The 22,698-nt window shown below is 50.4% G+C and overlaps 1 protein-coding gene across 1 annotated transcript; it reads left to right on the forward strand.

Annotated features, from left to right (window-relative positions):
* The first annotated feature begins 532 nt into the window (after nt 1-532).
* Nucleotides 533-22,115, forward strand: DEF6 (DEF6 guanine nucleotide exchange factor). The gene is made up of 11 exons (XM_068960832.1): nt 533-637; nt 11,256-11,396; nt 12,042-12,227; nt 13,903-14,139; nt 14,228-14,374; nt 18,213-18,321; nt 18,499-18,797; nt 19,858-20,024; nt 20,135-20,333; nt 21,335-21,425; nt 21,629-22,115. Exons 1-11 carry the CDS (start codon nt 542-544, stop codon nt 21,850-21,852), a joined length of 1,896 nt encoding a protein of 631 aa, XP_068816933.1. The 5' UTR covers nt 533-541; the 3' UTR covers nt 21,853-22,115.
* The last annotated feature ends 583 nt before the right edge of the window (nt 22,116-22,698 follow it).

A 22,698-nucleotide genomic window follows, 5' to 3' on the forward strand; every position in this document is an offset into this window, starting at 1 on the left:
TGTTAGACGGCCTTAAAAGAAATGCTTTACCCAGAGCCTAACCCAGCTTTACACCCATCCTCGGACCTCTTTACAGTCTATGAGGTGAGCATTTCTCCTGCTTTACCATTGAGAAGCTGCTTGAAGAGGTTACGTTGTTCATCCAGAGCCTCCCACCTGGTAAGTGTGGGATCGGTACAGGACCTGCCCCTTGCTGTCTGACTCCAAAGTCAGGACGGGCTCGCTTGTCCTTCAGCAAGCTGCCTCTGGGGGCCCAGGAGGCTCGGGGGCTGAGGAGGCTCCCAAAGGGCCTCAGGCCCAGGGAACTAGGTTGAACAGAGCTGGGGCCATAGCTTCCCAGGGCTTAGTCCCCAGTCCCAAGCAGGGAGCGGGGCCGCTGAGCAACAGGCTGGGTCCTGCCAGCGCGGGAGCCCACGAGAGCAGGCAGGTGGAGCTCTTGGTCCGTGCCGCGGGCCCTGCTGCGGTCTCTGCTGCCGTTTGCATTTCCTGAAACCGGATCTTGGTGTCAGAGCCGCCCCTGGGCCGGGCGGGCGCCTCAGCCATGGCCCTGCGCAAGGAGCTGCTTAAGTCCATCTGGTACGCGTTCACCGCACTGGACGTGGAGAAGAGCGGCAAGGTCTCCAAGTCCCAGCTCAAGGTGAGGGGCACCTGGGGCACAGGGGAGGCTGGCAGATGCGCCTCAGCAGCCCCTGCTTCCTGGGAGCTAGGCGTGAACCCTGTGCTCCTCCAGGGGCACCGCAGCTAGCCAGGGGCCCCGGAAGGGTGGGGGGCCGGTGCTGGGTAACTGGGGTGACATGGCCCGGTAGAGGCTGCTGCCCACCATCCAGAGGCCCCAGTGAGGTGTGTGCAGGGCCATGGTCCAGAGCCCCGACCCAAACTCTCAGGAGAGCAGAGGCGGCATCATGGGGTTCTGAGGGCCACGAGCCAAGCTACATCCCAGATTCCATGTGATGAGCACACGTCTCCCCGGAGTCAAGCTTGGGCATGCACCTTACTCCCTCCTGCTGCTTCCTCCTGGCTTTGAAGAGAGACAGTTGGCTAGTACTTGTCAGTCACTTCCTCCCGGAGCTGAGAGAGAGGGTTTAAGAGCCTCTCGCGGCCCCAAGGGCTCAGTCGCCCTTGGCAGGAGAGCATCTACTCTGTACCCTGCCTCCTAGGCGGGACAGAACTGGGAAGGGGCAAGGACTGAAGACCCCAACATACTGCCATTCACCAACCCCCTCACGCCCACCAGGTTGGGAAACTTACCTTAGGCCTTGAGACTTCTAGCAGGGAAGGGGTAGAATCTGAGTCCAGGAAGAGCCCCATCAGTGATTGCCCTGAAGTTCATTGCTTGGTCCTAGATAATTCCTGGGAGACCAAAAAGCTTCTGTCCTGCACTCCTGGGTTAGTGCTGCCTTCACCCTCGTCAGTGGGCAAGAAGCAAGGCCCCAGGCCACTGGAGCCGGGGGACACAGGGGGACAGGATGAGGGAGGCCTCAGCCCTCTGGGGTCTGCCTTAGGGGCTCATTCATTCACTCGACAAATATTATTGAGCACCAGGTATGCGCCTGGCATGAGGCTAGGCCACAGACTGTTGTATCTTCTCCTGCCGCCCTCCCCTCCCCCCGCAAAGGAGGAGTATAGTCTCAAGGAAACCTCCACTCTAAATGACTGAGCAGGTGCCTGGAAACCCGAGAAACGAATGGGACATGATAGGCATTGTTTCCCCTCCCTCTACTTTGCTGAACTTGGACATGATGAACTTGGATATCCCAAACTGGTCCAATCCCATAATCGGCCCCTTAGCCAGACTTGTCAGCATCTAGTAAACGATTCTTGGCTCTCCCAGGAAGGAGAGTCCACAACCACCTTTGATCATCTGAGAGAATCTCCCAAGAGGCAGATTCTTCCTCACATTCTACCTAAATCCTCTTATTGCAGGTTACGTAGTCTAGTGAGCTCTGCAGGGCAGACAGAGGAAAAGCAGATCATCCAAAACCCATCCCTGCAGAAACTCCATGTCCTATATCCGCCTCCCATGTTGCCCCTTTAATATCTTCCAGGAACAATCCCAACCTCCATAGTTTGTTGTCTCCATTTTCCACCACTCCATTAGCTGTGGCCCCTGTGACACCTCCAGGGTCTCTCTTTCCCTCACAAATGGAAGGTACTGCATTTAGATTTCCTGAGCCCACCAGGCAGTAAGCTTCTTAGTTGGAGCGTCTGTCTTGGCCTCTACCTGGGCAGATGCCTGTTCCCCCACCCCCACGCATTGAGTATTTACAAGGAAGACTGCATGGGGAGGATGCATAATCGAACCATCCATCCACTGTCTTTGTACCACATCACAGCTCACAATGAGCCCACTGCCAGCAGCTTCTGCGGTCACACAGGATTAGTGGTAGATTTCAACCCATCAACAGAAAATGTGTCTATTCTGGGAACTCAAGTAGCAGTGGGAGTCTCAGGCCCGGCGGCATGTGGACCAGCAACTGCAGGGCCCCTGTCACGGGAGAGAAAGATGAGGAAGGCAGTTCTCCCACCAGCCCATGATACTAGAGCCTGGGATGGGAGGAAGTAGTGATAGTTCTGGGGGTGGGGATGCCGGAAAGGCAGAAGAGCAATAGAGAAGTGGTCAGAAGGCAGAGGAAGAAGCAGATGAGAGATAGAGACGAGCAGGGCACACTCCCTCCCCGGAAAGACTGGGTAAGAAGGGAAAAGACCTTGGGGTCAGGCTGTGCTCATCAAACTGTCCCTGGCCTTGGCATCCTCTTTTGGGAAGAGGCCGGGGGACCTGCACAAGCCCAGAGCAAGCTGGACAGTCACCCACTTCTCTCCAACATGTTGGCAGAAAGGCTGCCACCAGCCGTCCTGGGCAGAGCCCAGATGGGGCCAGGAGGAGGAGGAAGAACAGCAAATCCTCTGAGAAGTACCCCCAAGGAGTCAGGATTGTCTCCTCTGAGGGGTCTGAGACTAGGTGTATGGTTAGAACAGCGTGTGTCAATGAGGATCCTAGGAGGCCTACCACTTCCCCTTGACCAGCAGGAGCAGATGCAAGGCAGGAAGGGTGAACTGGGGCCTTTCCTCCTTGAGTCTGTGGGGTCCCAGAATCCTGAGCCTCTAGTTGGCACTCAGGGCAGTCCTGGGGCCCAGGGAGGGAGTCGTGCCCACTGACAGCCTCTGAGTTTTGGGCTCTACCTCCTCTGGAGAGGGACAACAACCTTTCCCTAGGTGCTGCTGCTGCTTTAGACGTGTCCAACTCGGTGCGACCCTAGAACTGCAGCCTGCCAGGCTCCTCTGTCCACGGGATTCTAAAGGCAATATTACTGGAGTGGCTTGCCATTGCCTTCTCCAGGGGACCTTCCTGACCCAGGGATCAAACCCAGGTATCCTGCATTGCAGGCAAGATTCTCTACTGCTGAGCCCACCAGGGATGCCCTCCTCTAGGTGAAGGGAAGTTAATAACAACTCCAGTTCAGGAATCTGATGACAGGTCTTCAGCTTTGCCCCGACCTCTGCCTGCTGTGGTCGTGGTCTTCTCAGTCTAGAGTGTGAAGGAGGGAAGGATGATTCAGTGATACAGAGCCCTTGACTCAGAGCCATACAGGCCAATACCTATATTGTTCCCCAGCAGGATGACCTTAGGCAAGTCACTGCCTAGCTCTGAGCTATAAAGCCCAAGGGCTGAACTGAGGATCACAAGCTCTCCAGCTAGCCTAGGAAAGTAAATTTTAACAAAGTATATCAAGTAGGTGAAATTGATCCTGACACAGCCTCTCCTCTCTGCTTCCTTCTCTGAACCTCCATCTTTCCTTTGATGCCTATACCCAATCTCTCCAGCCCTTCTTGCTCTCAAGAGGCACACAGCCAATCCAGAGATTCTCCCCTTTTAAAATTCCTGGTGCTCCTCCCTCATGATAGTAGTTTTGCTTTAGTATCCACTGGTTGAGAAAAATATATTCAGTGACTCTTAAAAAGAATCTACACATTTTAAAAGAATCACTCAGCACCTGGATACATTTAAAGACTACAGGCCATATAAAAGAGAGAAATTAGTCATTCTCTTTGCAGTTAGTGATTGGTACTTTTAAGGATGCCCAAATGCTCTGTATCTTCATCTACTCCTGAAATCTAAGAACTACAGGATCATGGGCCTGGCACCCATTGTATCGTTGCACTTGAGTTTTTAGGGAACTTCCCAGGTAGCACCAGTGGTAAAGAACCCGCCTGCCAATTCAGGAGACTCAAGAGATGCAAGTTCGATCCCTGGGTTGGGAAGATCCCCTGGAGAAGGAAATGGCAACCCACTCTAAGTATTCTTGCCTGGAAAATCCTATAGACGGAGAAGCCTGGTGGGCTACAGTCCGTGGGGTGACAAAGAGCCGGACATGACTGAGCTGCACACAACACATACACACATACATACACACACACACACACACACACACACACACACACACGCCCCCAGGGGAGAACCACTGCCCCCCCCCCAACACACACACACCACACGCCCCCAGGGGAGAACCACCGCCCCCCACACACACATACCCCACATGCCCCCAGGGGAGAACCACTCCCCCACAGCCTACAGAGGAAACAGTGAATAAATGATGCCTCTCAAAGGTCAATGGCTGCCAACCCAGAGGTCAGGGGCTGCCTAGGTGGGTGGGGGAGAAAAAGAGCCCTCTCTGGGGGAGCCCAAATGGCAACTTGTGAAAACTGCAGACACCTGGACCCCACCCCTGGAAACTCTGAGTCGGTAGGTCTGGGCAGGCCCTGGCAGATTTCAGTTTCAACCAGCTCTCCAGGTGATTCTGATGCTTAATCTGAGCCCATGTAGCATAGAGATCTAGTGTAGGGCTTTAGGGTCAGACCTTGACTCTAAAGAAGACAGTTCACCTCTCTGAGCATCGGTTTCCTCCTCTGTAAAAGCAGGATAAGGAGCGTCCCCTCCTCCAGGGCTAAGGAGTGATTGAAATCGGCAGGTGACTGCTGCGCACGCTCCCGCCGCCGCCGTTTCCTTTCCTGCAGGACGCTTCTCTGGCCACGCCCTCTGCCCGCCCCCAGCCCCTTCCCTCCCCTCCCCGCCCCCCCCAAGCCCCTTCCCTCCCCTCCCCTCCCCCCCCCCCCCCCCCCCCCCCCACCCGCGCCCGGGCACAGGAAGCCTGGCAATCTGAGGTCAGCTGATTTCTCCAGGGAAAGGCCCTGAACCGTCAGTGTCTGGAGCCTTTGATTCCACTTTGTCCTGATAGCTTACAAGGGTCAGAGCCTCTGCCCGGGGCTCCTCAAATTCCACTGGCATAAGGTACAAGTGACAGAGTTCTTAGAGGACAGCGTGGGCCAGCGAACCCAGCGAACCCAGAACGGTTCAGACAGCTGTGTGCTGCCGGGGGGCAGCTCCTGTCCTGGGCGGGAGAGGAGGCCTGCAAAGTCTCCTTGAACTCCATTTTTAGAGGTGTGGAAACTAAAGCCCAGCGAGGTTAGTGTAGATTCAGTCCACTTCCGTCTGACTTTTGTGGTTTTCCCATTTCTTCCCTTGAGGCGCTGAAGTTCATTCAGTAGATATTTATTGAGTATCCAGTTATGCCAGACCCAGCGGTACAGCAGTGAGTAAAATATAAAAGACAAAAACCCGCACCCGTGGGTTGACCATTCTAGTCAGAGAACGCAGATGAGTAAACACAGTAAGTCAGAACTCATGATACATGACATGGAGGAAAAATAGAGCCGAAGTGAGGATAGGGAGTGTGGGGAGTAGAGGGGTGGGATTTCAGATTTAAATAAGGTGGTCAGAGAAGCCCGCAGCCCCCAAGAAGGTGGAGAGGGTGTGAGCCGTGGCGCGGCCGGGACAAAGAATGTTTCAGGCTAAAGGGATAGCAAGTGCCAGGGCCCTGAGACCAGGGCGTGCCTGGCGTGTCCAGGGAACGTCTAAGGGGTCAGAGTGGCTGGACAGAAGGGAGCAAGAGGGATGAGGTCACAGAAGGTATAAAGTGAAATCTCTGGAAGGACTCCAAGATTCCACCCTGAGAACCTTGGAAAACCACTGCAGCACTTACCTTAGACTTCAGGGGAGTTTAATCAAAAACCTTGAGCATGTAGGGGACCCACTGCTCAGCTCTGGAGTCAAGGTTAAGATGAGAGTCCTTGCTGCCCTCAAGGAAGGTAGAACAGCCAGAAAAGCTCACACAAACAAGAAACAGCAAAAGAACGTTATTACAAAGCAACTTAATAGCAGGGTACATTAATAACAGTGGTTAATGGCACCCTTTGTTTTTTATCACTAGAGCTTAAATTTTTTTGTAATAAAAACAATATATGCTCCCGGCACAGAAAATTGTGCTTTTTAAAGAAGTTGAAATTTGTTATAAAAGTAAAATATGTTTTACTGGTTAAAAAAAAATTCAAAGACAAAAATAGTGTTAAAGAAGGTGAAAGTCCCTCCCCTCCCTGGGGAGGGTGGTAGGGTGATGGTTGTTAACAGTTGCTGAGTCTTCTAGATTTTTTTCTATGTACAAATAAACACATTAGATTGAACCATATGAAATTGCTGACATTTGATTGTTTTGGCCTACTCAAATAGCAGTTTAAAATAGTTCAACCTAATATTTGCACGCATATTGTTTTAGAGATATTTCATTCTAGAGCGTACTTTTTTCCACCTGCCGGTATAGTATACATATCTTTCCATGTCTGTTCACACAAACATAATAATAAAAATAGCTCACAACCTTTATTAAGCAATACCTTTTATTGCACTGTGTGCGAGGTGCTGTGCTGAGCACTTTGTTCTAAAACAGCCCTTGGAGCAGGCCCCCTTATTTTCCTCAAAGAGGAGACTAAAATCTTGGGGAAGTTAAAAATCACTTGCCCGAAAGCACACATGTGGTAGAAGTAAGTTTTCAACCACACACAGGTCCATGATGTGGTATACCTGTCCTCTCTCGAAGGAGGCTCAGGCTGTCTCCAATGCCTTATATATTCTTTTTTTGGGGGGGGGGCGGTGGCAGATTGTGCCAGGGCATGTAAGATCTTAGTTCTCTGATGAGGAATCAAACCTGTGCCCCACTCACAGGAAGGTCGGAGCCCCAGTCACTGAACTGCCAGGCATTTCCCAATGCCTTATATTCTAAACAATGGTTCAGTGGGCATTCTTGTACAGTTAGCTCTGTTCCCTTGAGCATCCGTAGGTTGGATGATTAAAAATGCTGGGGTCATGCCCAATTTTACATCTGATAGAGTCTTGCCCTCCAGAAAGACTACCGATTCACACCTTGACAGTAGGGCATTTGAATCCCCATTTCTCCACAATCTCCTCAATGCTTGATAGTATCAGTCTTTTGCATCTTTGTTAATTTGTTAGGTTAAAAAAAAATCACACTTACTATACAAGGAGGGAACTTATATTTGCTCTGGCACTCTATCTATATATCATCTTACTCTGCCCTCACGGGCCCTCAGCATGGTGGGTATTATCCCATTTTACTGACAATGAAACTGAGGCTCGGGGAGTGAAGAAGTTTCTTCAAGGCCTCACAACTAGAAAGTGAAGGTCCCTGGCCTTCCATGTTCCCCCCTTCACTGGAGTGTAGCATTTGGCTGGGCTATGCAGGAAGCTTCCTCAAAGAGGTGCTCTAGGAAACTCGAAGAAACATAAGGACATGGGTAATTTGAAAAGAGGCCAGGAGACAGCAGGTAGAAGTGTGTGAAACTTAGAATAACACCTGTCTCTTCAGAAGTGGGTATTTCTCTTGTGTTGGTCACTCTGGATTTTAAGTGCAAGCATTTAGCAGCGGCACCTCTTGGAGTGTGGATTAGTATCCTATGACCATAGATGTGTTAATCATGTCTTCTCTGATTATAGGTGGTAGAAACCAAACTCAAAATAGCTTAAGGGAGATGTTATATCTTGGCTCACATAAACGAAACTCCTAGCATAGTATTGGCTTCAGGCTTGGCTGGATCTAGGTCCTCAGATGATGACTCTCTTTATTCCTTGGCTTGATAGCTTGATAGTATTCTCTGTCCTTGTTGTTGTCGTCCAGTTGCTCAGTGGTGTCCGATTCTTTGCGGCCCCATGGACTGCAGCATGCCAGGCTTCCCTGTCCTTCACTATCTCCCGGAGTTTGCTCAAACTCATGTCCGTTGAGTCAGTGATGCCATCCAACCACTTCATTCTCTGCCACCCCCGTCTCCTCATGCCTTCAATCTTTACCAGCATCAGGGTGTTTTCCAATGAGTCGGCTCTATGTATCAGATGTCCAAAGTTTTGGAGCTTCAGCTTCAGCGTCAGTCCTCCCAATGAATATTCAGGGTGGGAAAGATGTTAGCTGCATCTGTCTTCTAGCACCTTAACTCTTTCCAGGTTTACCCATGGAAAGAATATACCTCTTCTCCACTAGAGGAAGCAAAAATCCCAGGACTGCTTCTAAGTGGCCTGGAATTGGTCATGTGCATTCTCAAGCCAAACACCGTGACTCAAAAGTGCCCAGCCATGCAGCCAGATGGGGTAGGGGTGCAAACGGCTAATACCACAGACCCTGAAAATGGAGGAGAGGTATTTCTCAAAGGAAGGTCAAGGCTGCATTACCAAAATAAGGAAAGAGGGCGGAGTTCATCAGGAAGAAACTCCAGATGTCCTTTAGAATAAGAGAAAAGCAAAGCTATAGATGGCACATGAGATAATTTGAAGATGATGGGAATGAGAGTTGGGGTGGGAGCCACAGATAACTGCTCAGGCGGGGGAAGTGAGGGAAAAGAGAAATACTGATCCCCTCACTGGGCCCCCCAACTTCCCACTTTGCTGAGTTGAACCTGAGGCTCAGGAAAATATTGTGGAGAAGTCTCAAACCCTTGTCCCTCTCCTCTCACAAAAGAGAACAAGGAAACCAAGACAGTAGGCACGCCAGCTGGGAGGTGTTGCCAGCTCCTGCCTCCAAGCTGAACTGCTGGTGGTGAAGCAGCCCTTGAATACAGCATTTATCGACTAACTTGGGTGTGCATAAGAAGGCATGGTGTTGTCTCCAGAGTTTACTGTATAGTTGGGGGATGAAGGTGAGGTCAATATTTAATAAGGAAGCTGCCTTCAGAGTCAGGAACACCTGTTTCCAACCTCAGCTCTGCCACCTACTTTTTAAAAATATTTTTCATTTGGCCATGCCAAGTCCTAATTGTGGCATGGGGTTGGGGAGATCTTGAACCTTGGTTGTGGCATGTGGGATCTAGTTCTCCAACCAGGGATCGAACCCAGGCTGGAACTGTGAAGTCTTAGTCTTAGCCACTGGACCCCCAGGAAAGTCCCTCTGCCACTTATTCTTAACATCTCCAAGCCTGAGCATCTTCATCTGGAAGACAGGGACACTAATGTCTGGATATCATGGTCACCGAGATTAGATCTGGGGTATAGCAAACACCTCATACAGTGGCTGGCACAGAATAGGTGACAGTTTTTCCTCATTCACACTTTCTGTGATAAGTGCTATCACAGAATTACACCACTCCTTGTTGAAGCTTCAGCCTCTTTGCTAATATGATGGATTTGTTAACCTACCCATTTACCCCGCCGTCATCCCTTTTAGCCTTGTCATCCACACCCCCTGGACCATTTCTTGTGCCCCTTCTTGGCTCCCTCTCCAGCTCCCTTCCATCTTTAGAAGGGCAGTTGCTGGAACTGAACACGCCTTTCCTGGAGCAGGCTCACTGGACTCCAGGCGCAATTCAGCCTGACCCCGAGTCTCTGACGGTAGATGTCAGGTTTCTGCCCCTGAGCCTTGGGATCTGCTGAGCTGAACTGGAATCTCAGGCTCTTGTTCACTGAGTGCTTGCGCAAGTAACTGAGTCCCTTGAACCTCCGTGTCCCCGTCTGGAGAAAGGGAACACACCTGCCTAATGAGTGCCAAAGGGCATGGCTGCCTGGGTTTGAATCCCAGCCCTGCCAGCTCTGTGCCTTTGCGTGAATTACTTAACATCTCAGAGTTTAGGGGTCTTTTTCATCTGTCAAATGAAGATGTGAACAGTTGTTCTGGGTGTTAAGGGAAATATATGCAAAGTACTGAGCACAGTTCTTGTTGCATAGCGAGTGCATATGTTTTTACTTTTTTGTTTTTTATTGAGGTATAATTGACATTTTAATTTCAGGTGTACAAGGTAATGATTCTTTATTTGTATATATTGTGAAATGATCATGAGAAGCCTAGTTAACATTCATTGCCATGCACGGTTTAAAAAAATTGTTTTTCTTGCAATGAGAATTTTTAAGACCTACTCTCTTAGCTACTTTCAGATGGCATACAGTATTACTCATTATGGTTACCATGCTGTATATTATGTTCCCATGACGTATTTAAAAACTGGAAGTTCGTGCCTTTTGAGCACCTTCATCCGTTTCACTCACCACCACATACCTCTTGCAACCACCAATCTGCTCTCTGTATCTGTGAATCTCTTCTTTTCCCTTTTTAAAAATTCCACATATAAATGAGATCATACTGTATTTGTCTTTCTCTGTCAGATTATTTCACTTGGCATAATGCCCTCAAGGTCCATCCATGTTGTTGCAAATGGCAAGATTTCATTCAGTTTTTCATGACTGAATTACATTCCATTGTAAGTGTTCAGTTCAGTTCAGTCACTCAGTCGTGTCTGACTCTTTGCGACCCCATGGACTGCAGCACGCCAGGCCTCTCTGTCCATCACCAACTCCTGGAGCGTACTCAAACTCATGTCCATTGAGTCGGTGATGCCATCCAACCATCTCATCCTCTGTCCCCTTCTCCACCTGCCTTCAATCTTTCCCAGCATCTGGGTCTTTTCCAGTGAGTCAGTTCTTCGCATCAGATGGCCAAAGAATGTAGTTTCAGTTTCAGCATCAGTCCTTCCAATGAATATTCAGGACTGATTTCCTTTAGGATGGACTGGTTGGATCTCCTTGCAGTCCAAGGGACTCTCAAGAGTCTTCTCCAGCACTTCAGGTCAAAAGCATCAATTCTCCGGTGCTCAGCTTTCTTTATAGTCCCACTCTCTCATACATATGTGACTAGTGGAAAAACCATAGCTTTGACTAGACGGACTTTTTATTCATTGTATGTGTATATGTGTATATATGCATATGTATGTATATATATATACAAAGAGAGAGAAGTTTTAGTTATGATTGAGCTAAATAATGTGTGTAGAAGGCTTAGCCAGGATGGAGGTGAGGACGACAGGCGCGGTGGGAGCAGCCCTGTGGCCCAGCTCGGCCGGGGCTCAGGAAGGTAAGCTCCCCTCTGTCTCAGGTGCTGTCCCACAACCTGTACACCGTCTTGCACATCCCTCATGACCCCGTGGCCCTGGAGGAGCACTTCCGAGATGATGACGATGGTCCCGTGTCCAGCCAGGGATACATGCCCTACCTCAACAAGTACATCCTGGACAAGGTGAGGGCCCCTTTCACCTCTCTCCACTTCCCAACCTGGCCAGCACCCTAATTCCTTGCCACCCCAACTCCTCCCTCCATGAACCCCATCTCTGTCCCCTCTGTCCACCCATGCCCCCATCTCCACCCTTCCATCCCCGTCACTTGCCCCTTTTTGCCCCCCTTAAAACTCACTCCAGCTCCCTCCTGTCTATCCTAGCCTTCACCTTCCCCACGATCTTTACCCCTCCCTGCCTAGCTTTCAGCTGTCATTTTACAAGCGCTTTCCAGCTCTCTGCTAAGTCTGTCCCCTCCACTCCTCCTAGCTGTCACTGTCTTCTCAAGTTCTTCTTGACTGTTCATTTCCTCCTGAGCTTCCCCTTCTTTCTCCCTGGCCTGAGGGACTGAGCTCCTCTATGGATCGGGAACTTGGGTGGAAGTGGATGCGGGGAAGTGATGCATGTGGCAGGCCTGGGGATTTGGGGGTCAGGCTGGTTGGCCAGACAGCTCCCTGATCATCAGCTCAGGGATTACTCAGGTGAGAGTCCCTGCATGGCAGGGTGGGGAGCAGGGAAACAGATGACCCTGAGAAGCCAGCTGGAGCCTAGTTGGGTGGTGGAGCTGGGCCGAGGCAGCCTTCGCAGCTGACTTGCAGGCCTGGTGGCAGGTGGAAGAGGGGGCTTTTGTTAAGGAGCACTTTGACGAGCTGTGCTGGACCCTGACGGCGAAGAAGAACTACCAGGTGGATAGCAACGGGAACAACATGCTCTCCAATCAGGATGCCTTCCGACTCTGGTGCCTCTTCAACTTCCTGTCTGAGGACAAGTACCCTCTGATCATGGTTCCTGATGAGGTGAGCCCCAGGGACTTTATCACTTAGGGACAGGCTTCAACAAAACCATGAAGGAGGCCAAATTGTCTCTCTACTTCCCCACATCCTCTGTCTTCTTTATCTCTCCACTGGCTACCTGTCACACCCACTCATCTCCAGACACTTAGAACTGCCCATGTCAGAGCAATGATGCCTTCTCCCAGGAGGTCCAAAACTACACCTCCTTCAAGGCTCTCCTCGCTCTCACAGTAGGAAAATGATTCTGCAAACTGTTTACACAGAGGTGTGAATGCCTGATACATTACTGAGCGTTTTGAAACGAAAACATTTAAAATCAAATGGCAGGATTTCAGGCACTGTGGCAAACTGAGAAGGGTGCTATTTTAGGGGAATAGAGACCTTCCAGGGAGATCTCTCCAGTCATTCCCAAGTGGGCGGCCAAGTCTGGTCCTGGTTCCAGATTTTCTCTTCTTGTCTCCTACGATATAGGGGGGAACCAGGACGGACTCAGCTCAGACCCCAGAGAGAGGGCATCCTGGGGACATCAGCCTAGAACCCAGCTTCTACCTTCTCAATTCATGAGTGAAGCTGGGGAAGGTGACCCCTTTGGCGGCCAGCCTGCCCCCTCCCTCCACTACCCCACTCCCCTGTCCACTCAGCCTTCTCCTGACCCTTTCTGCCCTCTGGTGTTGGTAAAGATCCCAGGGCGAATCTAGGTCTTTTGAGTAGGGCACAATGGGGCGGGGGGGCTGGGGTGGGTGGGTGGTCCGCTGTATTTACGAGAGGTCTTGGCCTGTCTAACTGCACTCAGGTTCGTGCCCTTGCTTCTGTCTGTGGGAAGAGTGGGGGTGCCCCCACCCCACTCCCAGCCAAGACCCAGTAGTCCCCAGAGTAAAAGTCCTGCAGAGAGTTTTTCCAAGAAGCTGTTGGGGCAGCAGAAAGAAGTGTGTCTGTCTTCCCAGACACAGACAGCTGGCCGGGTACCTTTGTCAGACCCCTGCCAGCAAGGGCGAGGAGGCCTCTCCGAGGCCAGAAAGCTGCTCGCTTTTGTGATCAACACGCAGTGTGAACAAACTGCAGCAGGATGTACCCCAACCACCACTTCCTGTTCCTCTGCAACAGGCTTCCTGTCCCTGCCCTGCTCGCTCCCACCTCCCATCCCCTTGCCCTCTGACAAGGGAACGATCCCCAGGGCTGGGGCTGGGGGCTTGGAATAGGGACTCATGGGGTGTCGATCTGAATTGAGCTCTGGCTGCTACCAACTTGCTGTGCGATTCAAAACAAGTCACTTCCCCCTCCCTTGAACCTCAGTTTTGTCATCTGCAGAGTGAGGAGATTGAACAAGAGGGCCCTTGTCCCCCACTCACGTTTTCTATGACTCGCTGTCTCTGCCTGGCCCTCAGTCCTCAGCTCCCACCTCACCATGCCCTTAATTCAAGGCAGGAAGGACTGGAGCTTGGGGAGAGGATATCTGAACTGAAGCTGGGGCCCCAGGATCCCCTCTCAAATCTCTACTCAGGAGTCCACCCGCGTTTAGTCATTTAGTCCTCTGACACGCATCCACCCCTCCATCCTGCCAACCCCTTTCCGTGGTCACTTCTGCCCTAGCTCTGGGAGCCTGATGGTAGCGACCCCTGGTGTCGACACCAGAAACACCACCTACTGCGGCCACCAAGCCTTCCCTCCTTCCCTCCAGGTGGAATACCTGCTGAAGAAGGTGCTCAGCAGCATGAGCTTGGAGCTGGGCTTGGGGGAGCTGGAGGAGCTGCTGGCTCAGGAGGCCCAAGCAGCCCAGAGCAGCGGGGGGCTCAGCGTCTGGCAGTTCCTGGAGCTCTTCAACTCAGGCCGCTGTCTGCGAGGTGTGGCACGGGACACGCTCAGCATGGCCATCCATGAGGTCTACCAGGAGCTCATCCAAGACGTCCTAAAGCAGGTCAGGCCTGGCTGGGGACCAGGGGCGGACCCCGAGGAGGGTGGGGGCGGGGCCGAGGATGCCTCTGACTTTGCTCTGGCTCTGGCAGGGCTACCTGTGGAAGCGAGGGCACCTGCGGAGGAACTGGGCAGAACGCTGGTTCCAGCTGCAGCCCAGCTGCCTCTGCTATTTCGGGAGTGAAGAGTGCAAGGAGAAGAGGGGTATGATCCCACTGGATGCGCAGTGCTGCGTGGAGGTGAGGGCGGCAGGTGAAGGGATGGAGCACGTACTGGAGCAAGGCCCAGAGGGGCTCTGGTGTAGCCTGAGGGCAAGGGGTCAGGAGGAGGGCAAGGCGGGAAGCCCCAGTGACTTCCCCACCTAAGATTCCTGCTTAGGTAAGTGCAACCCAAATACCAACTGACCCCTGAACAACATGGGTTGGAACTTGGTGGGTCTATTTATACATGGATTTTTTTTTCAATAAATACATACAGTACTGCACCATCCTCAGTTGGTTGAATCTGCAAATGGAATAACTGGGATACTGAAAGTGAAAGTCACTCAGTTGTGTCTGACTCTTTGCAACCCCATGGACTGTAGCCCACCAGGCTCTCCTCTGTCCCTGGAATTCTCCAGGCAAGATTACAGGAGTGGGTAGCCATTCCCTTCTCCAGGGGATTTTCCCAACCCTAGGATCGAACCCAGGTCTCTTGCATTGCAGGCTGATTCTTTACAGCCTGAGCCACCAGGCTGACTTTAAAGTTATAAGTGGATTTTTGACCAGGCAGAGGTTTGGTACCCCTAACCCCTGAGCTGTTCAAGGGTCAACTGTATACCTGAATGCCTCAAGGCCATTCTCAGCCATGTCAGCACTTTTTTTTTCTTTTAGAAAAGTAACACGTTTTATTTTTTCCTTCCGGTTTCATTGAGATATTATTGACATACAGCACTGTGTAAGTGTAAGGTGTACAGCATAGTGATTTGACTTACACATATCATAAACTGATTAGCACAGTAAGGTTAGTGACCATCTGTTGCCTCGTATAGGTACAAAATTAAATAGAAAAAAAATTTTTTTATGTGATGAGTAATCTTAGGATTTACTCTCTCAACAACTTCTATGTATAACATTTGTTGTTGTTTAAGCTTCCCTGGTGACTTATCCATAAAGAATTCACCCCCCAATGCAGGAGCCACAGGAGATGCAGGTTCAATCTCTGGGTTGGGAAGATCCTCTGGAGGAGGGCATGGCAACCCACTCCAGCATTCTTGCCATGAGAATCCCCATGGACAGAGGAGACTGGCAGGCTACAGTCCATAGCGTCACACAGAGTGGGACACGACTGAAGCGACTTAGCGTACACGCAGTCGCCAAGTTGCGTCTGACTCTTTTGTGGCCCCATGGAGTGTAGCCCACCAGGCTCCTCTGTTCATGGGATTTCCCAGGCAAGAATACTGGAGTGGATTGCCACTTCCTTCTCCAGGGGATCTTCCCAACCCAGGGGCAGAACCTGAGTCTCCTGCATTAGCAGGCAGATTCTTTACCACTGAGCCACCAGGGAAGCCTCATATTTTAATATAATCTACAGCAGTGTTAATTATATTTTCCATGTTGCATGTTACATCCCTAGTAAACTTTCTTATTTTATATCTGGAAGTTTGTACCTTTTGACCGCCTTCATCCAGTTCCTCCTCCCCTATCCCCTCAACAAGCCCACTTCCCACCTCTCGGTAACCACAAATCTGATCTCTTTTTCTATGGATATGTTTGTTTGTTTTTGAAGTATAATTGACCTGAAACACTATGTTAATTCCTGTTATACGCATAATGATTCAATATTTCTATGTATTTCAAACTGATCTCCATGATAGTTCTACTTATGATAGGTCACCATACAAAGATAACTATGTAATCATAATTATTGACTATATTCCCCACACTATTCATTTTATACCCATGACTCACATTTTGCAACTGGAAGTTTGCACCACTTAATCTCCCTCAACTTTTTCTTCCCTCTTTCTACATCCCTTACCCTCTGGCAAACAAATCTGGTTTTTTTCTCTGAAACTGTAACTCTATTTAGGTTTCATTATGTCTGTTCAGTTGTTGTTGTTGTTTTAGATTGCTTATGTCAGCACTTTAAAAAAACAAAACAAAACTGCAAATCCAATCCAATACTAAAGTCATTGGTGAATGATGTGGCCTTTGCTAAACATTTCAGAAGTGATAACTTATGACTCACTCTATCCAGCAAAATTTTCTAAAAGTCTTCTTTAGAGGTCTTTCTCCTTCACCCAAATTCCATTCCCTTTGGCAACAGACCAGATAAGGACTTCCCTGGTGGCTTAGACAGTAAAGAAGCTGCCTGCAATGCAGGAGACCCAAGTTTGATCCCTGGTTGGGAAGATCCCCTGGAGAAGGAAATGGCAACTCACTCCAGTATTCTTTCCCAGAGAATCCCATGGACAGAAGACCCTGTTGGCGACAGTCCATGGGTTGCAAAGAGGCAGACATGACTGAGTGACTGATGCTTTCACTCTGGCCACTCTATATTTCCCTATTCTTTCTCCTTTCCTATCCCTTTTCCTCCTTTTATTCTCTCCATTATTTAAAGGCTTAAGGCAACAATTTTAAAAACTATAGTAAAATACACACATATATATATAACATGAAATTTGCTATTTGAACCATTTTAAGTATTACAATTCAGTAGTATTAAGTACATTCACACGTAACCATCCCAATTATCCCAACCATCCCAATTATCTCAACCATCCCAAAGGCTATAAGAGTTGTGGGGATACTCCAAAGCTTTTTCTTTTTATCATCCTAAATAGCAGCTCTGTACACATTAAGCAACAACTCATTCTCCCTTCCCTTCAGTCCCTGGTAACCTCTATTCTGCTTACCATTTCTAGGAATTTGCCTATTATAGGAGCCTCATATAAGTGGAATCATACACCATTTGTCCTTTTGTATCTGGCTTCTTTCACTTAGTATAACATTTTCAAGCATGTTTTGGCATGAATCAGGACTTCATTCCTTTTAATGGCTGAATAATATTTCACTGTATGGATGGACCATATATGGTTTATCTATTCATTCATTGGTGGATATTGGGTGGTTTCCATCATTTTGGTATTATGCATAATGCTGTTATGAATATCCATGTACACGTTTCTGGGTGGATATATATTTTCTCTTCTCAAGGCACATACCTAGGAGTAGAATTGCTGAATCACACAGTAATTCTATGTTTAATTTTTAAGGAGCAGCCAAACTCTTTTCCATGGTGGCGGCACCATCTTACATTCTCACCAGTAGTAAATGAAAGCTCCAGTTTCTCACTAACACTTGTTATTTTACATGAAAAACATTATTGTAGCCATTCTAGGCTGTGTCCATATTTGTCATGTAAGGAAACAGCTATCATTGTGCAAAGAGCACAGCTCTAGGCAGAAATCCAGCTCCACCACTAACATGCAGTGTGAATCAGGCATGTTCCTGGACCTCTTAGAGCCTTAGTTTCTTTCTGTGTAAGATGGAGCTAATAATCTATGCCTGGTACAGACTCTAGAACACATGAAGCTCAGTGGGTAGCTATTATTTTCCACTAGAATGTAAGCTTAAGCAAGGCAGGGATTTGGTCTGTTAGGCACATCTTAGTAGTATCCCATATGCCTAGAGCAATGAGTGGCCTGTAGACAATACAGAATATCTGTGGAATGAATGAATGGAGAACTTTCTCAGCAGGCAGGCTTCTGCGGAAATGAACGGTCTCATTAGTGAGGACCCTGTCATGAGAGATGGTGAGCCCTGATCTGGATAAACACTGAGTTGTCGCTGTGTGTAGGCCCCACAGAGAGATAGTAATAGGAGAGCTGTCCCATCTTCAAAGAGCAAAGGCTATAAGAGTTGTGGGGACACTAACCTCCAAACCCAGCCACGCAGACTCCTGGCAGAATGGGTGGAAGGGGTGTCAGGAGGAGATGATGGTCAGCCAAGGGGGTAGGGGCTGGAGTTGGAGCCCCCCTGGGGCGGGTGTGGCCCTTGACCCCAGTGAAGCCAGCCTGTCTGGGCCTTCTCCCAGGTGCTGCCCGACCGAGAGGGGAAGCGTTGCATGTTCTGTGTGAAGACTGCCTCCCGCACCTATGAGATGAGCGCCTCCGACACTCGCCAGCGCCAGGAGTGGACAGCTGGTGAGTGCTCGTGGGGTGGCCTGGACCTGGCTGGGCCCCAGTCGCCTCATCGGTGAAAAGAGAGTGAGAGCCCTTTGCCCAGCAGGAGGCCGGAGGCTGGATAGGAGCCACTCCAAAGGCCCCTTTCTGGCAGTGGGTCCCCCTGTCCCCGGCTAGCCCCTCCCGCTCCCTCCGCAGCCATCCAGACGGCGATCCGGCTTCAGGCCGAGGGGAAGACGTCGCTGCACAAGGACCTGAAGCAGAAGCGGCGCGAGCAGCGGGAGCAGCGAGAGAGGCGCCGGGCTGCCAAGGAGGAGGAGATGCTGCGACTGCAGCAGCTGCAGGAAGAGAAGGAGAGGAAGCTTCAGGAGCTGGAGCTGCTGCAAGAGGCGCAGCGGCAGGCGGAGCGCCTGATGCAGGAGGAGGAGGAGCGGCGCCGCAGCCAGCACCGGGAGCTCCAGCAGGCGCTCGAGGTCCAGCTGCGCGAGGCAGAGCAGGTGTGGCTGCACCCGGGCGGAGGCGGTGGGCCGAGGGGTGAGGCCCCCGCTAGGTGCTGAGCGCCGGGGGGGCGGGGCCTGGGCGGGGCCTGGGCTGGGGGCGGAGCCACGCACTGAGGGAAGAGCGTGGAGGTGGGGCTTGTCTTGAGGGATTTTGACGGGGGACAGAGATAGGTATGGGATTGGGGACAGGGCCTATAGGGTAAGGGACTTGGCAGAAGGATGGCTTGAGAGGAGAGACGGTGTGGGGCGGGGCCCGAGCCTACGAATTGGGAAGGATGGAGTGGAGTGATTGATATGTGTAGAGTGAAGCCAGGTTGGGAGACCTTGGCTGGCTGGGGGGCGGGACCTTGACAGAGGAGCTGCTAAAGACCTTGTGTCTGGGGATGAATTTGGACCGAGGCTGGACTATGTGGGACCTGACTTGATCTGAAATTATGAGGCCAGTCTGGAGAAGGTAGGATGGGAGGAAGGCGGGATGAACCTGGAGACAGACTAGAGGTGTAGAGGCAATTAGATTTAAGATTGAAGAGATCTAGATCTGGAGTGGAGACACTGTGGGTTCCATACCAACTCTGCCTCTTAGGAACCCTGTGATCTCAGGTAAGTTACTTGGCCTTTCTGTGCCTCAGTTACATGTGACATGTTGATGCCAATAGAACTTGGTTTATAGAGCTGTGGAAAGGAGGATCAACTAAGGAAATACTTTTGAGTTATAATTGCTCTCACAATTATAATTATAGTCGTTCCCTTGCTACCACTAGTCTAATTATAATTATAAAACATTATATTACAATGTATAATAATAACTGTTAGGCTGGTGCTAAAAAGGAGATAACTTGAGCCCCTTTCCCCCGTGTGGTTCACTGATCCTCATCAGACTTAGTCAGGTTTTCAGAAGGGGATCAGATCAGGAAAATCTGACCTGAAGGAACTCCCCAGACCCTCATCCAGAGATAACTAGCTGGGCTGGCCTCACAAAGCCCTGGGGAAAGGGCAGCATACCGGCAGCCTTCCTCTGCCGGGCCCCTGCTAACCTGGCTCCCTGTCCCCCATTCAGGCCCGGGCCTCCATGCAGGCTGAGATGGAGCTGAAGAAGGAGGAGGCTGCCCGGCAGCAGCAGCGCATCAAGGAGCTGGAGGAGATGCAGCAGAGGCTCCAGGAGGCCCTGCAGCTGGAGGTGAAAGCTCGGCAGGACGAGGAGGCCGTGCGCCTCGCTCAGACCAGGTAGGAAGGTGGCCCCTTCTGCTTCCCCTCCCTGACGCCCCCACCCTCCCACCTGTCGAGCACCTGTGAGGTGCCTCAGCCTTGGAGGTGACACAGTGGACACCCCGCAGACTGCTAGAGGAGGAGGAGGAGAAGCTGAAACAGCTGCTGCAGCTGAAGGAGGAACAGGAGCGCTACATTGAGCGGGCGCAGCAGGAGAAGCAGGAGCTGCAGCAGGAGATGGCCCTGCAGAGCCGCTCTCTGCAGCAGGCCCAGCAGCAGCTGGAGGAGGTGCGGCAGAACCGGCAGAGGGCCGACGAGGACGTGGAGGTGAGGCCTGGGGTGGGACAGGTCGCAGGTGGCGGGGTGAGCCGCGGCACAGGCTCTGGAACCTTCCCTGGAGCTCTATCGCTCAGGCTCTACCATCACCTGACTGTGTGGCCTCTGACAAATGGCCTAACCTCTCTGAGCTCCAAGTCCCTCATCTGAGAAAAGGGACTGGTAATTGCATTGCTATGAAGATTAAACAAAAAACAAACCAAAAAAATAAATAAATAAATAAAAAATAAACAAAAGAAGATTAAACAAGATAGCACGTGATACTTAATATTCAGTAAGCACTGAAGAAACATTAACTGCTATTTTTATCATTGCTACTCATCCGGGCAAAATTTTTTTCCTCCTGCTCTTCCAGCCCCTACTTTGCTATCCCTGCACTTTGGTTCCACTCTTTGGAGCCCACATCTCCATAGAAGATTTTTTTAAAAAGACAAACTTTTGATGTTTTATTTTTATTAGTGTTCCTTATTTGATTTTGCTTTGTTGGCATACATGGTCATTGTAAAATAATTCAAACACAGAAATAAGTATCATAAAAAGAGAAAATTCCTCTATGATTCCCCACCCCGCAGCCGCTGCTAATGGCTAGATGAACACTGGAGCAGAGGTTTCTACATCAGGTCCTGGACAGGTGGTGTGACACAGTGGTTCAGAGCTCCATGTTTGTCCCTGGGCAAGTCACTTAACCTCTTTTGAATTTGCTTCTTAGCTTCTTCTCTGGAAGTTAAGTAAGATATTAGTACATTTTAGCTGCTTGATAAGTGGAAACTACACTTATGATTATTTTTGACTATTTGAGGGTCTTTGAGTCCCCTGAAATTGGATGGCAACTTTGTTCATACACATAGCTCCTTATGAACATACATGAGTTTTTCTGGGAAGATGATCAATAGCCTTTGTCAGATCCTAAGTGGCCTGTGAACCTGAAAAGGCTGAGACTTGCTGTCTTGGATGTTGGCTCTGACGACTCTCCACTGGTCCTGCCCCCACAGGCTGCTCAGCAGAAGTTGCGCCAGGCTAGTACCAATGTGAAACACTGGAATGTCCAGATGAACCGGCTCATGCATCCTATTAAACCTGGAGGTGAGAAGGGTTAGACCCTGGAGCTTTCCATGGAATGGAGAGGGACAAGGGAGGGAGGAGGGGAGACCCCCCACATCTGCAGAGCCAGCAGGGCACTGCAGGTCAGGGGGTGCTCCTGTCCCCGAGGGCTGAAGTAAAGCCCCTCAACTTCTCCCCTTTGCGCACACCTTGTTGCTTCCTCATACCTGCCTTTTCTCTGCCAGACAAACGTCCCACCACCAGCAGCTCCTTCACAGGCTTTCAGGCCCCTCTACTTGCCCGCCGCGACTCCTCCCTAAAGCGCCTGACTCGCTGGGGATCCCGTGACAACAAGACCCCTTCACCCAGCAGCAGTGACCAGCAGAAGTCCCTCAATGGTGAGGAAGACGCTTCCAGCTCAGCTTCCGCCTCTGAGGAAGATAAACTGGACCTGGCACCGGAAAACTAACCTCTGCCAGTCTCTTGCCCCCAATCTCACACCTACCAGGACCTGGCCACAGCTGGCCTGTGGGTGACACCAGCCTCTGCAGAAGAAGGAGCGGCATCCCTGGTGCCCAGGGCCCAGGCCCTCGGACCATGAAACAGCTCGGATTGGAACCTGGTTCTTTTTTTTTTCACCCCAGCCCCAGGCCTCAGACCACTGAGGCTGTCAGGGATGTTGATCCTTGAGAACTTGACCCTGTGCCTTAACTCCAAGGGCCCTATGCCCTGGGCTGGGAAAGAGAGTCAACAAGCAAGCCAGGGACCACCTGTCCCCAGACTGCCACCAAGTTTGGAGGCACACTTCTGAATAAAAACTGCTGTTGGAATAAATTATGCAGCAGGTTTGTTGTCTATCTCTCCTACCATTTTCTTTCTTCTTAAGTCCAGTTACAGATCCCAGGAAGAATACGGTATAATGCAATGGCTAGGAAAGTCCACTCCGCCACTTACCAACTAGGTGACTGGCCAAGTTTCTTCACTTCCCTGTGCTTCAGTTCCCATGGTGATAAAACAGGGAAAATAATAGGGCTTCCCTTATAGGGTTGTTCTGAGGATTAAGGGTTTGGCACATGAGAAAGCACCACTATTGATATTGCCCAAAAGTGTTTATTGAGCATATATTCTGTGTCTGGAAATTTCTCAGGTTATTTGTCTTGGCAACCCTGAGAGATGGATACTATTATTCTCTTTTTTAACATATGGGGAAATTGAGGCTCAGAGAGGTCAGATAACTTGCCTAAAACCTTTCAGACTTGCTTGCTTCCCATATTGCCTGATTACCTACCTAACTGCCTAAGACAGAGATCTGGGA

Source organism: Capricornis sumatraensis, chromosome 22 (assembly GCF_032405125.1).
Source record: "Capricornis sumatraensis isolate serow.1 chromosome 22, serow.2, whole genome shotgun sequence".
Taxonomy (NCBI): Eukaryota; Metazoa; Chordata; class Mammalia; order Artiodactyla; family Bovidae; genus Capricornis; species Capricornis sumatraensis.

Coding starts and splice junctions, on each gene's coding strand:
- DEF6 (XM_068960832.1), top strand. CDS start 542: ATGGCCCTGCGCAAGGAGCTGCTTAAGTCCATCTGGTACGCGTTCACC. Junction 14,140..14,227: donor TCCAAGACGTCCTAAAGCAG/GTCAGGCCTGGC, acceptor TGGCTCTGGCAG/GGCTACCTGTGGAAGCGAGG. Junction 14,375..18,212: donor ATGCGCAGTGCTGCGTGGAG/GTGAGGGCGGCA, acceptor GCCTTCTCCCAG/GTGCTGCCCGACCGAGAGGG.